General features: G+C 34.5%; 1 protein-coding gene across 2 annotated transcripts; it reads left to right on the top strand.

Annotated features, from left to right (window-relative positions):
* Window positions 1-66: 66 nt before the first annotated feature.
* LOC111060053 (staphylococcal nuclease domain-containing protein 1) lies at window positions 67-16,285 on the top strand. Of its 2 annotated transcripts, XM_039431000.1 has the most exons (13): window positions 72-350; window positions 1,571-1,686; window positions 3,153-3,307; window positions 3,612-3,754; window positions 4,483-4,815; window positions 5,373-5,534; window positions 6,125-6,252; window positions 7,141-7,344; window positions 7,846-8,488; window positions 9,582-9,801; window positions 12,191-12,405; window positions 13,856-14,059; window positions 15,094-16,285. In XM_039431000.1, exons 1-13 carry the CDS (start codon window positions 321-323, stop codon window positions 15,205-15,207), a joined length of 2,667 nt encoding a protein of 888 aa, XP_039286934.1. In that variant the 5' UTR covers window positions 72-320; the 3' UTR covers window positions 15,208-16,285. The 2 variants fall into 2 exon arrangements, with proteins under 2 accessions (XP_039286935.1, XP_039286934.1); XM_039431001.1 differs by lacking the exons at window positions 13,856-14,059; window positions 15,094-16,285 and having other exon boundaries at window positions 67-350; window positions 9,582-9,800; window positions 12,189-12,322.
* Window positions 16,286-16,867: the final 582 nt, after the last annotated feature.

The raw sequence follows: 16,867 nt of genomic DNA, 5'->3' as shown, positions 1-16,867 counted from the left end.
AAGGAATTATATTGTGACTTGTATTTTGAAAGCTCCAAATAATCAAACATAGTTACTGGTAACTTCACTAGATGGAGCTTCACATTTGGGTTCAATCTCTCATTCACGCCACATCATCAGGCTTTCATTTCACATTTAGCTTCACTTCAGTATAGAGGTGTGAGTAATGATTTACTTTAGGCATTGTTGATAAATAAAATAAACCATAATTTTTCTTTACATAATAAAACTGTTAATCAAATAGGAACCTTTATAAACAAATCGACGTCGGTGACGTCTTATTTTCCACACGTATTTTGAGAACACCGTATGGCCTAAGCATGAGTCAACCAGAACCAACCGTAAAACAGGTAAGTTTTGCTATTTCATTTTTGAAAATAAATGTCTTTAATGAATTAAAATGAATGGAACATGTTTCACGTAATTGAATTATCATTATCACCCTTTGTGCTACCTTTCTTTTTAATATTACCAAATTAATAATAAATTTTATCATGTACAAATGGTTCCAAGTTTTTAGTCTTTGGCTGCTTTTAAAATGCGGTACGATGGAAAGTTTATTAGTTTTCAGACCCCCTTCACGTTTATTATTTAGCTATTCTATTATATGCTTTAGCTTGTACATTATTTAGCAAATAATTTTTTTACAGATATAATTTACTTAAATACTGCTATTTCCACATAGACTGTTTCAAAGCTACCGTATCGTATCATCCTGATACTTTTTTCTTGGTCTGTTGATAATAGATGTTTAATTAATGTTAAAACTCACTTCCTTAAAAAACGTATATTGCTATTTAATTAAAAATACCTAGCTCGTATAACAAAACTGAATGTTATTATTTTAGATTGGGATTCACTATTCAGTGTCAATTTCTTGACCATATTTGAATTGTTATAGGTTATTTTTGAAGAAAGTTAGATGACTTACTCAATTATTGTAAACAAGCACATGTTTGCTGATGAACGGCAGTGATAATATAGGATACATTTATATACCAATTAATTATTATCACAGCAGAACTTTAAATTTATTTTGAATCAATAAAAATGTCCTTTGTTAAGAAATATAGGCTATGGTTATTTTCTTGTGTTTTTTATTGTTAAGAATAACTAGAATTTGTCTCATACAATAATTAGTTTTTTTTTGCTATTGGGTAATAGTACAAAATCGTCAACTTCCTTTCAACGTCAAAATTCAACATACAGGGGTTTAATTAGAAGCAAAATATCTATTTGTGTAGGTTATCGTCTGTCACTCAACTATTTCTGTTATAAAGCATTCTATTAATTTTTTTCAAGAATCAATCACTTTTTCAGAGTTTTTATGATGTTTTAGAATAATGGTTCAATTATTTCCCTGGAACTAAACTTACCAACTCATTATAATTAAGAAGCCCCTATAATTAGATGTAGCTGTCTCCTAAATAGTTGAGTACTTCAGCTCCAACTGTTGATTCATGTGAGCAGTTGAATTATTTCAAGTACATAAGTTTCAAAGTATTTTAAGTAAATAGGTTCAATTGTAATGTATGATTATTTTTTGCTGAGACCTTTTGTATTTGTTTAGGTGATGTCGGGTGATTCCATCATCATCCGTGGAAGACCCAGTGGAAAGCCACCTCCAGAAACCACACTCAACTTCTCAAACATCACTGCACCAAAATTGGCAAAACGCCCTCCTGGGTAAAATTAATTAATTCAATCATTTTCTTTTATCACAGTATAACAATTCAGAAGAAAAGGTAAATAACCTATGACACGAACACTGTTCTACAAATATAGAAGTTACTATTTGTAAACCAATTATGCAACAATTGACAGGTCACCGGTACTTGAACTTTAACAGCAATTTCAAAGAGAAAAGGTTTGAGTTCAAGTAACTTTTTCATTTCACAGTTTATTGATGAACAGTTTCTTATGGTTCCACTTTGAAAATCTCATTCGAGTTCAGATATACCTTTTCCTAGACTTGAAAAATCTTCTATGTGATTAATCTTGTAGCAAAGGATTCACAGATGTAAAATGCACTATAACTGCAACTAAGTGAATAAATTTCTTCTTTGCCTCTTCCCTGAGTACCATTCTTTTCATCTATTGAACGGTCCTTCCTCTTCTCCGTTTCATCTCCTCAACCCGATCCTCATACCAATATCTTGGAGGTCCCAATGTTCTCCTTCCCTGAACTCTCACATTTTTTGTACATCCCCCATACATTTTGCTATCATCCCCCATTCGCTGTACATGTTTGTCCAAACCATGCTACCTGCTTCATTTCTATCCTTTCACTAACATCTCTCATGCCCATTCTTCCCTTATTCTTTCTATCCCTTCTTGTCTTTCAAATAGTTTTCCTACGGCACTTCATTTCCTAAGTCCTCATCTTATTTCATGAGATGATTTTATTGGCCAGCTTCCACTTCCATACAGCAAAAAATAGGTTCAATAACTGTTCGATATACTTGGTTCTTTATCTTTTTATCGAGCTCTTTTTTTCCAAATATAACGTCTTTTGTTGCATAATATGCAGTACAGCTCTCTGTCTCACTCTGGCAGCACCTCCCTATCTATTTTTCTATCCTCTGAAAACATTGTATCAAGGTATTCATATTTCTCTATCAACACCTCCCCATCAACCATAACTTGTACATTATCTCTCTTTCCATTTGACACAACCATCACCTTACTTTTCTTCTTTACATTGGAAATCATTCGCCTCAATTTCAATTCCTCTGCCCATTCAATTACAGATTGCTGTAATTTTTCTCTTGTCTCAAAAATAAGGACAATATCATCAACATACAGGAGAGCTCTTGTGCCAATTGGTATCATATTACATTGTACTAGTACCAAGAACCACTAGCATATTTTGTGTATTTCGGATAAATTCCCACCTTCTGATAAGCTTGTGATTCATTGAGCTACCTACTATCTGCTGTAAACAAGTAGACTTATTTAAAATTACTATAACTTACAGGTGTAGGCTATTCGTGTACAGTACAGTATTAGCATAAAGTCACATTATTCATGTATTGTAAGAATTTAAAGCATTTTATTGGATCATAGTCGATCGTTAGCTAGAAAAATGTAGTAACTCATCAGCAGTCATTCGAAGGCCTACTTGAATCAACTTGTATTATTGCCTATTGCAGCAACACTGGAGAAGAAAGTAAGGACGAGCCCTGGGCCTGGGAGGCTCGAGAATTCCTTCGCAAAAGACTCGTTGGCAAAAGAATTGGATCCGATTTAACTTATGTTACTGAAAAAGTCAACGAAAGGGAATATTACGTCTTGTATATTGGGAAAGGTGGGTAACTAATAGTTGTAAGAAAAACATTGTAGATTATTAATATTCAGAGAAATTTATTGAGTAATGTCAGTTCAAGTTCCAATATTCATTCACTGTTTATTTAAAATGAGCTACATCTTATCTATCGATTTACTGCGAGAACTCAGATGATTATTTAATTACAGTTCAACTATTATCCAAAATGATTGGTTATCCTGTTTTATTTTAGGTTGCTTGAAAATTGATTTCTACATCTATTGAGAAAAATGAACATCACATTTTTTTATGTGCTATATTGAATGAGATTATTTCTCTATTATAGATTCAAGTGGAGAATGTTTGAACAAACTGTTGGTGAAAGAAGGTCTGGTTTCATTGCGACCTTCAGCCCCAGCTGCTTATAAGGAATTGGAAGAACAAGCCAAAACAGCTGGCAAGGGAAGGTTCAGCAAGAACACACCATTGGTACGTTTTAATGGGACTTTTTTCAATTCAAGGTAACTTAAAGTGTAAATTTAAGTAATTAATTACATCCAAAATGTGTTTTTCATAGCATAAACGTATCTTTTTATAATAGTTTATAGATATAATATGCTTTAGACAGGAGGATAGGGTTGGCTAATGAAGAGTACGTAAGGTTTGCTGGCCTGACTGTGCAAAATAACAGATTTTGAGACAGAGCATGCGCAGTATTCTACTCCGCTCACGCCGCTGCTATTCGAACCCCATTCTCTTGATTTAAACGTCTATATTTAAAAAATAAAAAATACTGTCTCAAAATTCCAGTGTACTTCATCAAACCCTCGGATGATTGCGTTCTTAATCACTTTCAAATCGATCGAATATCTTTGACAAATAACTTGATGAATTGAGTTTGTTCAAAAAATGTGGCTCGTCTATTATTGATTTTAATTAGCTGTTGAAACATATTTTGTCTATATATTTTTTCAGACAGTAAAAACACTTCCCTTGTTGAATGTCAAAATTAGTAATAACATTTTTTCAACAGGAAAAGGTTTTTATTCAAGTCAGAAATGGAGAGGTAATTTTGCCGCATTCTATACAATGTAAAACGTGATCAATGCTATATCTGTTATCAATTTATTGAACGTATCCGTCAAAGTTCGGGTTGGAAAGGTAACGATTAATGTACTGTTTTGTACTATTTGTTAACAAAATCGATTATTTTTCAGGTAAGAGAAGTGAAATGGGTTCCCACACCAGCATCGATGCAACAACTAGTGGACCATTTCCAAAAGAAACCAATCAAAACGGTGATTGAAAACGTGAGAGATGGCTCAACAGTTCGGTGCTTCGTTACAATGGAAGACAAGACGTATCACGTGACTCTTTTGATAGCTGGTATCAGATGCCCCGGCTTCAGACCAGACGGGGAGGCCAGCGACCCCCCTCCCTTCGCCCACGAAGCCAAATACTTCGTCGAGATCAGGCTGTTGCAAATGGACGTCGAAATCACTTTGGAAGCTGTACAGAACAACAACATTATTGGCAACATCTACCATCCGGTAAGTATGCCATCTTAACATTTTCAATCATCAATTCTGAAAATTCAGTTGTAGAATGAAATTGTTGCATTTTATCCGTTCGGAATCCACCATGTCTGTTCATCTCGGTCAATTATTCCGTATGCAAAAGTCTTAGAATTGTATGAGCATGATCTTCTCCAGACAATTTGATGAGTATAGTCGTTACTGGCTGAATTTGCTATAGTTTACTGTAGTTTACCAGTATCCACTAGTTATACTATACCATAGGCCTACTATATAAAAACTAGCCGCGTTTTAACTATATTAGTGGATAATCTAGTTGGCTTGCCTGTCCTGCTTCTAATCAACTAGCTTTATAACTAGACTTCCTACTCGCATCGTTTGAACGTTGCATTACAGTGGGACATCCAACAGCTGAATATATATGCAGTATTTCGTGTCAAAATCATCCAATATTTGCGAATTATTGATTGGATTTTCTTATTTCTGGATCCTATTTCATAGAAACTTTGTAATTACACTCCTTTGAGCTGTATTTGATATTCTCATTTCATTGATAATATTGTCTTTTTCAGAAAGGAAACATAGCAGAGCGTCTAGTAGAAGAAGGATACGCGAAATGTTTCGACCACACGATACAGTACACAAAGAACATTGAAGAACTCAGAAAATTGGAGAGACAAGCGAAAAATAAGGGATTGAGATTATGGAAGAATTGGCAGCCATCTGGTCCAACAGTGAGTGCAGTTAATTACAATGGTCATTCAATAAGTAACGAGACAAATTACTATTTCTCAAAAACGGCCTAATTAATCTTTCAGGACATGTAGTTGGCAACCTTAGGATGACATCTGATAATTTGTTTAATCATATTTAATGTTGTAAGCATGAGAGCGCAAATTTACACACTTTGACACATTTACACAATTTCAATGACAAGTCCACTGGAGAATTGGCTAGGCTATATCATATCACCTTTGGAATCATACTTTTGAACCATTATAGTGTTGTATAACACCATTTTCGTTAGGCCAGCTTGCATTATTCAGTTTGAACATTATTTAACCTTTGCAATTTCAAATACTTTATATTTCGACATCATCCAATTATAATAAAATTGCGTTTATTGGCGGGAATACCATTAGAATACCAATCACCCTGCCGTTTGTACCATGTTATCCAGTCTTCAATCTTTATTTATATTAGTGTTTGAATGATGGAAGATAATGGGAAATCACATTGGTTCATTGTAGAGTAGTTTAGTTGATATTATGTAAATATCTTTGAAAATGTTCATTGGAGTAGATGAATTTTGTGAATATTTCAGATAGCTGATGCTGACAAGGGATTTACTGGCACAGTGATTGAAATTATCAACGGAGATGGAATGAAAGTTAAATTAGCCAATGGAACCACTAAGAAAATATTCTTATCCAGTATCAGACCTCCAAGAATGTGAGTAAAAAATTCATTATCAATGACAGGAATTTTAATCAATAATTTTAAATTTATTTATTTTATTCTAATCAAAAACAACCCTTGCATATTTATACTTTGATTTTCTTTTTTCGATGACTTCAATGCTTACAGAGCATTATGTTGCTATACAGAGTGAGTCATATGTATGGAAACCCTTGAATAAATTAGAGACTGTAGTAGTTTTACTACTGTAACTTTCAGGATAAGTTATTGATCAATTACTGTACCTTTTGACGGACAACCGAATTTCAACCCCTCATAAAGGGGTGACTTAGGGGTTGTAACTCGAATATTCTAAATATTTCCATGGATGACCCATCATTTTCAAAGCCTTTCTAAAACAAGAAAGATTACATCAATAAAAATGTTCTATGATATTTATCAAAAATGGTGACTGATTGAAGATTTAGTTTTCAAAGAAATAATATTGATAAATTTCAATCAGCCGCCATTTTGGATAAAAGTATTATAGAACATTTTTATCGATGTCATCTTTCTAATTTTGAAAAGGCATTTAAAATTATGAATTACACAATGAGTACTTACATTCACAATAATTGTATAGTGTGGCGAACGTTCTGACGATTTTATCAAACTGCGATTGTAAAATTTAGACAAAATGAGTATGAAATATTTTTTAAGATCACTATATTGTTACAGTTTATTGTATTGCATTCTTTGTTTGGTTAATACTGTTGTATATATCAAATGCTTACTATTGCATTGTTGAGGTATCAATACTATCGTATTTGTTTCTAAGAAGACCTCTTATTGTCATCTTATAGAAGTAATAGAAAATGGAATGAATGAGGTTATTATTATCTCTCACTTGATAATATTTTTCTTTATTTTTTTGTTGAAAAGGCCTGAAGGAGAGAATAAGGATGGTACAGCTCCACCGAAGAAGTCGATACGACCACTCTACGATATTCCATGGATGTTTGAAGCGAGAGAATTCTTGAGAAAAAAGCTGATCAGGAAAAAGGTGAACGTGACCGTCGATTACATCCAGCCAGCCCGTGATGATCTGCCAGCCAAGACTTGCTGCACTGTTATGGTTGGACAAACGTAAGTCAACTCCAACTGTTTTCCTACATTTTGTCAAAAATAACTATCAAGTTACAAGAATCTAGTACATGCTCTTATCTGCTGCTTCATATTTAACTTTATTTTGGTATTTTTGTCTGGAAAATGTTGTGAAAATCTCAGTGTAAGATAAGAAATTTAATAATTTAAGAGAAGATACATTGATTCTTTCTTACACGATATTTCGTGACTTTAGCCTTCAAGGCTGTCCTGAGTTATTATATTTTCATAAAATACCATTGTTTTCATAATGCCTCAAAATAATACACAACAACAATAGATAATATATATTTTTTTAAATAACTTGAAAGTACAAAAAATACATGATGATTTAAATTTGTTTTAAGCTTCATAAACATCCAGTACCACAATTTTATTATTTGATTATGCATTTTGTAATGCTGTCTTTGTGCTATATGTTTGTTGAGACCTAGCTCAGCAAATGAATAATGAACAATGTAACACGAAATTCTGTTATTTCAGAAATGTTGCAGAAGCGTTGGTTTCCAAGGGCCTGGCAACAGTGATCAAAAATCGACAAGACGATGACCAACGCTCCTGTCAGTGGGACAAGTTGAACGCAGCTCAGAACAAGGCGATGAAGAGTCTGAGTGGCATGCATGGCAAGAAAGAAGATTTCCCCGTTCACAGGGTGAATGACCATTCGGTTGACAGCGCGAGAGCCAAAGCAATTCTGCCGCACATCAAGCGTGGAAACGCCAGAATAGAAGGCCTTGTCGAGTACGTTGCCAGCGGGTCGCGGCTAAGGCTGTTCTTGCCGAAAGACAGCTGCCTCATCACGCTGCTGCTGGCCGGCGTCACTTGTCCCAGGGCGCCCCGGCAGACGCCCGGTGGCACCCCCGGCATGAACGAGGACCCTTTCGGCCAGGAAGCGCTTGATTTCACCAGAGAGAAGGTTCTGCAACGAGAGGTTGAGTTCTCCATCGAAAGTTTGGACAAAGCGGGCAACTTCATCGGCTGGCTGTGGTACGACAACATCAACCTGTCGGTGGCGCTTGTTCAGGAGGGCCTGTGCAAAATCCACCCCTTCTCTGCCGGCAAGTCGTTACAAGACTATCATGCACTCATGGACGCCGAAAAACATGCCAAGGACAACAGGCTCAATGTAAGCTACAATCTAAAGTCACGTTTACTTCAATCTCTCTGTATTCTTTATAAATAAAATCAATGCTGTCACAATTGAGTTTGAATATACACATCTCTTGAAGTTTCAAATAATATTAAGGGCCGATTCAGCAAAGTTATAGACTTTGAACAGCTGGAGTCAGAAAATTGGCTTTCCGAAACGGGGCGTAGTCGTAGTCCACGTTTAAATTAAATTTCGAAAAACTAGAAAATTGAAAACAAAATAAAATAGAGAGAAAATAGTGTAAAGTTTCAGCTATTTTTAATTATTTAGGAATGTTCTATTTTGTCAAGGAAAACGGTTTCCAATTATAGAAATGAGATAATAAAGATTATCATAAAAACTGCGACTACGCCCGTTTCGGAAAGCCAATTTCCTGACTCCAGCTGTTAAAAGTAAAATTACAAGAGTGATTGAATATGAAATACTAGTCACTAACGCATAAATATTACATATTAAATGAGTTGTAGGATTTAAATTTCGAACCACAACGTTTTATAGAATATATATATATTTTTTTAGTTATATAATTATTATTTGAATAAATAATTATATATGTCTAGTTTTTTGCTCATGATTCTGCCCTAATTAATTAAGCCCCAGGTTTGTGCATGAGAAATGGAAATACCGTATGGGCAGGCATAATGTCTTGATTCACTCGATTTTTTCCAATACAAGAGCTAAGCTGCCACCCATCCAATGGGAGTACTATGTTCTTCAATAGCAACCCATTTTCACTAATCCCTCACTAGTGTGCAATGGTATAGCTGACTGCATCAGTCTGTTATGAAAACTTGATGGTGTGGAACTTTATAAACTAAACGACTCAACTTGCCAATTGCCTCAGTATCTCAAGAAATGGTCAGAATAGGCACTACGAACTGAGGCACTCCCAACTAATCCATTACATAGTCCTGTTAATTCGTTTGTTAGTATTCGAATCTATCAACATTGTGGGTTAAGTATAAGAGGGGCTCTTATTGTTTCATCATTCCCCACTACACTTATAATTTGTAGAAAGTGTAAATAAAGCTATCTTTGAAATATGTATAATTTGTTTGAAATATTTCAGATTTGGAAGGACTACAAAGAAGAGGAAGAAACAGTGCAGCCACAAGAAGAAGAGGTGGAAAGGAAGGTGAACCATCAAAAGGTGGTGGTGATCGAGGTGGCTGACAATTTGCGCATCTATGTGCAACAAGAAGAGCAGACCGCCAAGTTGGAAGCCATGCTCGAAAAGATGAGAAAAGAACTGCAGTTTGCACTCACTGGAGCCTACACACCGAAAAAAGGTTAATTACGATTTAAAATTTCATCAAACTATTGTAGGAATTTTGGGCCCGGTTAAATTTAAACCGTGGTTAATTTCACGAGAACCAATCAGAGAAGGCTTTTCTGAAAAGACGACTTCTCCAATTAGTTCTCGTGGAACTGATCACGATTAAAACTTAACCTTGTGCAACCGGCACTTGGTGTCTTGAAAAACAAACTTTCAGTAGAAACTAATAGTGTGACCTTCATCATTGAAGATATTTAAATGTGCAGGTTTTATCTTTTTTCTTTTAACCTTCCGGTAGTCGCGCCCTACTCAATCACACGAGCAGACGCGTGTTGTATTTTGTACAACATCCAATTTTCCAAGTGTTATGTACTCTGTTTATTGTCAAAACATATTAATTAATTGTATAATTACTTTTCCATCTTCTTGGATTATTTTACGCCTGAACATTTGGATGATTACAATTTCATAGCCCAATAAGATACATCAAGCAAAGCCATCAATTATGTGTTATTGGTCCGTTTACAGTCCCCGTATACAGTCTTTCCCTATCTTATGCACTGTCGCGACTAAATGGCACCTAAAGACTGAACCATTGCTCGGTTGATACTACAACTCAATGGAGTGATGGGGAGAAAGTTTTGGAATGCATAGGTGATTCATTCACCCCATTCAATAGTTTTGTGCAGCAATAAAAACTGACACTGTTGTACTTTTTACAACTGCGCGACTGCCGGAAAGTTAATCTATGCTAATTAAATTGGCTCAATTTTGTGTGACGCTTCCTGTAAGAATTTGCTTATTAATTATGGTGCATCAATACACCAGCCATGTAAACTAATTAAGTAATCTTTATGAAGTCTGTACTAGCATGTTAATAATTCTTTACATGTAAATCAAGAGCTTTGGTTCTTTGTTAATTGTTTGAAATTTGTGCTATGTATTGACAACTAAGTACCGTAAGACAAATGTTGATTGGTTTGAAAATCTCTTGATTTTTTTCTCTAGAGAGAAACCGTGTGTTGAGATTTTGAATAAATTAGGAATATGTTGACAAAACTATAATAAACATTTTCCTACAGGTACCTTGGAAAGTGACCATTTCTGCACTGATTGCAGGCCGCAAAGAATCACTTTTCCGCTCTAGTGCGCAAAGTATTACTTTGCGTACTCTTAATAATTTGCGTATTATCTTGCAGCCATCCCAATCAGCTGTTGACATTGTTGGCGTGTATTTTGAATGCGAATTTGTTCTATCTATATTTTTTCCGATTTTTAAATAAATAAAAATGAGAACTCATTAAATTATACATTTTGACTATTATTAATTATTCATTATTTCAAATAATATTTTTTTCATTCATAAATTGATTGTTCGAAAAATTATTTAGAAATTAAGATTTACTCAAAATTATTCAAATTTTCAAATTAATTGGATTAATTTAATGTTTAATTTAAATAAATTATTATCGATTATTAATTTTCAATTGGATTATCAAGTTTAAAATAATTTAAAGTTGTTATTAATAACAGAATTTTACAGACAAACATTTGATGGATTTCAGCCATCATTTCACTCATAATCAACCACTTCTCATATTCAATGGTAACTGTAAGAAAAATTTAATGTGAAATACTTGCGCAAGTTCCTCTGCTGCACTCAAGAAACCATTCCGCCCTCGCCTACGGCTCGTGCGTAAACGTTTCTTTCGGTGCAGCAAACTGTCACTGCGCACTAGTTGCACAAATAACTATTTCCACTCGGCGTGATTACTCTGTTGTATATCCATACTTTTTCACTGTTAAAATTAAACTTGAATTTTAAAAAACACTTTTAAGTGAAAATGCACTTTTGTAGTGACGATCGTTTCGACCTGTTGTTGGTCATCATCAGGCCCATGTGGTCTGATGATGACCAACAACAGGTCGAAACGATCGTCACTACAAAAGTAAGTGCATTTTCACTACAAAACTGTTTTTTAAATTCAAGTTTAACATTTTCCAATTCAAAAATCAGTTGACTGTATTGAGCTCGTGCATTTTTTCTGCCTAAGCTCAACATAACACATTGTGCTCATACTTCAAATATTCATAACTTTTCCTTCATTTATTAGTTCCTTAGTGGTGGTGACTTCACTTCATTAAAAGTGTACATAATTCAAAAAAAGTAAAATGCTTTGATGTTTGACATATAGCTGTCACACAAGCCGGGTATTAATATACTATTTGGGTATGGATAGAATCATCACATCTATCTACTATAGAAGGCGGTGTTGCCTTGTTATCATTTCCACTATCTTAGTATAGTGAATAGGTAGTTAGTTGCACTGGTGTATCTGATTGGTGTGATTCAATGAGTTTGACTCAATGTGATTCAATGGTGTGATTGATTGGTGTTTCAGGTGACCTGTGCGCGGCGAAATTCAGAGGCGACCAGCAGTGGTACCGAGCCAAGGTGGAGAAGGTGGCGGGGGGCAAGGCGAAGGTGTTCTACGTGGACTACGGCAACCGCGACGAGGTGGACACCAAGGACTGTGCCACTCTGCCGTCAGGCTTCGACGTCGACAAGCCCTACGCACACGAGTACGCGCTCGCCTACGTCAAGCTGGTCAATGATGTGAGTGTTGGTCCAGTCACCAGGTACTACTAACTGACGAGCATTATTTTCAACAATTCTGGAGTATTGGAAAACTTGGAGTTCAACAAAAAGTTAAAATGGCGAAAATGTTGTCAAAAACAGGGTTTTTCGCAATTTTCTCGAAAACGGCTCCAACGATTTTGATCAAATTTATACCTAAACAAGTCATTGATAAGCTCTATCAACTGCCACTAGCCCCATATCTGTAAAAATTTCAGGAGCTCCGCCCCATCTATGCACAGTTTGATTTCAGATTCCCAATTATCAGACTTCAGATACAATTTAAACAAAAAATTCCAAGTGGAAAAGATTGGGCATGAAAATCTCTACAATTAATGTCCAGTAACATTTTCAACTAAAATTGGAAATAAGCTCGAAGTTCGAGAAAATAAGATTATTCAATTTGCAAACTGTTGGCAAGAGTTGATTCTATTAAATCATTCACTATGAACAGTTAGCAGACTCCATGTGTCTGCAGCGTTATTGTCCTGTCACCAGCTGGCTTAGATATTCGAATAGTAGACTAATTTAGATGCGCGAGAACACTAGCGTCAGTTGATCAATTTTCATAACGGCAAGGAAAGTTGTGCGAGTGCGCCACACCAGATTTTTTGCTTTTCTATAGTATTGATTGATAGGGAGTTGATCAGAGACGGTAGGAAAACCAGTTGTTTGATCATAAATCTTTGTACGTAGCTATCGCCAGTTGTGTGCGGACGGACAAATGAACAAGCATGATGTTTCCAGTCGAGGCGTCATCCAAGACTAGAATTTCATGCGATCCCTGCGACAGACATTCACTGTCGATTAACGTACGATATTTTTCACTACCCAATCTGCAAATAATATGTAAATGACTAAACAACAACAAATGACTGAATACGTTACTGAATCATAACCCATATTCAAAAGATCAAAAAGTTGTGAATAGAAACAGCTAATTAGACTTATTGATAGCCAATGCCATCTGTAGATAGCGCTTGACGAGATAACTGTAAGGACCAGGATCCCTCTCGTCGTGACAATTAGTACTCTCATTTGAAATGCATAAACTGGTCTAAACCGTAAGTTTCTTTCACTTTATAAGTTCAATTTCCAGTACAAGTCTGAGGAAGTTTTTAATCATCTACATCTTCCGATTATTAACCATTTGAATGTTTAGTTCAAAACCTCTCAATCGGTGATTTTGTCCTTTACAACCTGAGACCAACTAAACCTTTCTGCCCCAGGTACACATTATACATTGTGAATCAGGTACACTTTGTACTTGATACATTAAATTAATCGAATAATAGCATTTTGTAATGTATATCGATTATTGATCTGCTATTAATGAACCATACTCTTTTATCGCTGCGCTTTTCCTATCCACAGTTTTCAATTGAATGTATAATATTTATTTCACAAATGTTTCCTATTTGATTGACAGATCGATTATCAGGAGCAAACATTGGACGCTTTGAGAGAGGACCTGCTGAACGGTGTATTCTTGATGAATGTTGAATACAAGATCAGCGGATTTCCTCACGTTACATTGGTGGATCCAACTACCCAGACGGATATGATCAAGAGCCTTGTGGAGCAGGGCTATCTTTTGATTGATAAGAGGAGAGAAAAGCGGCTGCAGCAAGTGGTGAGTTATTGTTTGTTAATTACTTGATAAAATTATACTTTTATTTGTTAAGGTGCATATTGATTTATGCGACACGAACTCGCAGCTAATGCTATGCTTATTATATCTGTACCTTTGTACAGGAACAGTAATTTTCATCATCAGCAGATGAAAAGTGATATGCGCATAAGTCTGTACGCCATCTTTACTTAATGACATTTTACTAATATCGAACTGATATTGAATTTTATTCATTTATTCTTTTTAATATTATAGGTAATGATAGTAACTTACCAACTTACATGTCCTCTTATTTTTTCTCATTTTCTGAAGCCTGATACTGGGATACCAACTTGAAATGAATGTATCAAATGCGCTGCTCATACCTAGCAGTCATAGTGCTGATGATACATATAGGTTTATATGGTTAGACAATTTCAAACCGTTGAGCAAATTTCCAACTAGCTCGACAAAGTTTTTCCATATTCATAAAGAAATTCTACTTGAATTAATGCTTCTTAAAGCGTTACCTGAAAATATTCAAGTTTTATTTAATCGTCAAAGCACAGCTCTGATAATCTCATGGGCCAATAAGCACGTGTAAATCTCGCGCTATACAACTTTCGATTTTGAAATAGAACTTGAAAACTGTACCGGCAGTGAATGATTGTAAACTCGTTGAAAAATAGACTAACAGAGTTGAAAATCACAATGACGTAATTCTAATCTTATTTTTAATGACTACGGAATGTATTTTATAAATTTTGAATGTTTTTTTTTATAACAAAAAATGCTTCCAAAAATAGTCTCTGAATACGGTCCACAGTGTTCACCAGTGGGAGTAACAGTGAATAAGCATCATATTGTTTATGAGAGGTTGATCGTTTGTAAAATAAATTAATGAAAAGCAAGTTAAGTAATGTCGAAGTCGTTTCATTTGTATGATTATAAAAATGTAATTATATTTTAATCAAGATGATCTGTTTGTTGTTTCAAATTTGGTTGCATGCTGATGATACGTCCAAATTGTGATATGAACGATTGTGTTTGTCTAGGTTCAAGACTACATTGCCGCGGAAGAGAAGGCTAGAAAAGCCCACAAGGTGATCTGGGAGCACGGCGACATCACAGAGGATGACGACCGCGAGTTTGGATTGCCGCGTAAATAATTGTCTGCTCTGCTCTGCTCTGAATGTTGGCATCTCACTCCCTCCCTTCTCCATCACATCACCAAGGACAGTTCAATGGCAGAGCCATTTTATAGTAATCGAGATTGAACTCTCGTTAAATGCTATTTATATCTCTTCAATTCCCCAACTCTATCACCTTTCTCATTCTACCATCCATCACATATATGCCAAGTGCTAAGTGACATTTGTGAAACCAATCATCATCATCGTTGTTGTTGTTATTATTATAGAACAAAGTGATTAGAATAATATTTCAGTATCTCAAAGCGAAATTCCAAAACAATAAAATGTAGACTAAACTATCAATGATATTATTTATTTCCAGTGTAATGTTTAAGATTTAGATACCTAGTATCTATAACAGATGATATTGATTAGAGCCAATATATTTTGTACGGTAATTTATTCAATCGTTTTTAACAATTCGTTTTTAAATGTGGTGCCGATCATTTTAGTTTATATCTGAAATTTATTTATGTCCCTCAATATTGGAAAATTTTGAAATGTATAAAATTATCATTGTAATCATCATGTTTCAACGACAAATTGTTCACTATAATTACTTGCCGCTTGTATTTTCTGAAAGGTTTAACCTTCGTGCTGCGAATCTGATATTATATTATTTTATTTGTCTTTATAATCGTGTTTATTAAAAGTAGCTGGAAGTTGATATTTGACTGTACTTTCTATATTGAATAAAGATTTCTGAACCAAGTTCATGTATGCTTAGCATATTTTTTATATCATCGATTAATTCCAATAGAAGATATAATGGTAATTTTCTATATTTGTTCCAAGTTATTTACTTGTATTTTTGAAGAGAATGCGCAAGTATATAATTATATGTTATATGCTCTGGACATCGATATCCTATTTGACCTGTTATTTTGAGATTACCACATTTTCTATTTATTTGTTGTTGATATTCATTTTAAAGTCATATTCATCGAGAAATAACTTAGAATCGTTGTTTTATTCAATTATTGTTTGTATCAGTAAACTGCCTGGTATTGTGGGGTGAGGAAAAATCGAATAAAATATTGTTGACTGACTTGAAGATCATTGAAAATTATTTCCCTTAATCCTGTGACTGAATTAGGCCCTATTATGAATAATTAACATGGTTTACATTTAATGGATTTTAAGCTATTTATATTTTCTCGAAATTATGTTTTTCTTGTATCTGTTCTGGGTTTCTCTAATTTTATAATCACCAGGATTTTTTTGCTGTAGATAATAAAGGATTCAAAACTTATTCCAGGAACTGTCATAACTTTGCAAAGCATATTAATAAAAATAAGTTGATAATCATAATTCGAAAATAAATCCAACTGGTAAAAAATGTTTTCAAGGAAGCATATTCTGAAGAATGAATATGTTTTTAGGCTCAGCTAGCGGATAGAAAAAACCTTACTGGAGATATTTTTCAAAAAAGTTTTTCGATTCGCATATATTATCAAGTTAGCAAAATAGAAAGATTTTCTCAGAATTTTTTCCCGATTATTCCTTCTTGAGATATGAGCGCCCCAAGTTTAAAATTTTCATCAGCTCATTTCAAATTCTTCAATTTTTGAGAATGTTATTCCATTTTCAAAAACTGACTAAAAATAATCCAAGTTGAGTTATTTTTTGAAAAATG

The sequence above is a fragment of the Nilaparvata lugens genome, chromosome 6 (genome assembly GCF_014356525.2).
Source record: "Nilaparvata lugens isolate BPH chromosome 6, ASM1435652v1, whole genome shotgun sequence".
Lineage (NCBI taxonomy): Eukaryota > Metazoa > Arthropoda > Insecta > Hemiptera > Delphacidae > Nilaparvata > Nilaparvata lugens.
This window is presented reverse-complemented; position numbering and strand designations above follow the sequence as displayed.

What these genes read in the sequence shown, in the direction of transcription:
- LOC111060053 (XM_039431000.1), top strand. Translation starts at nt 321, where the DNA reads ATGAGTCAACCAGAACCAACCGTAAAACAG. An exon ending in AGCCTACACACCGAAAAAAG is followed by an intron (nt 9,802 to 12,190) that starts GTTAATTACGAT and finishes TTGGTGTTTCAG; the next exon opens with GTGACCTGTGCGCGGCGAAA. An exon ending in ACGTCAAGCTGGTCAATGAT is followed by an intron (nt 12,406 to 13,855) that starts GTGAGTGTTGGT and finishes TTTGATTGACAG; the next exon opens with ATCGATTATCAGGAGCAAAC.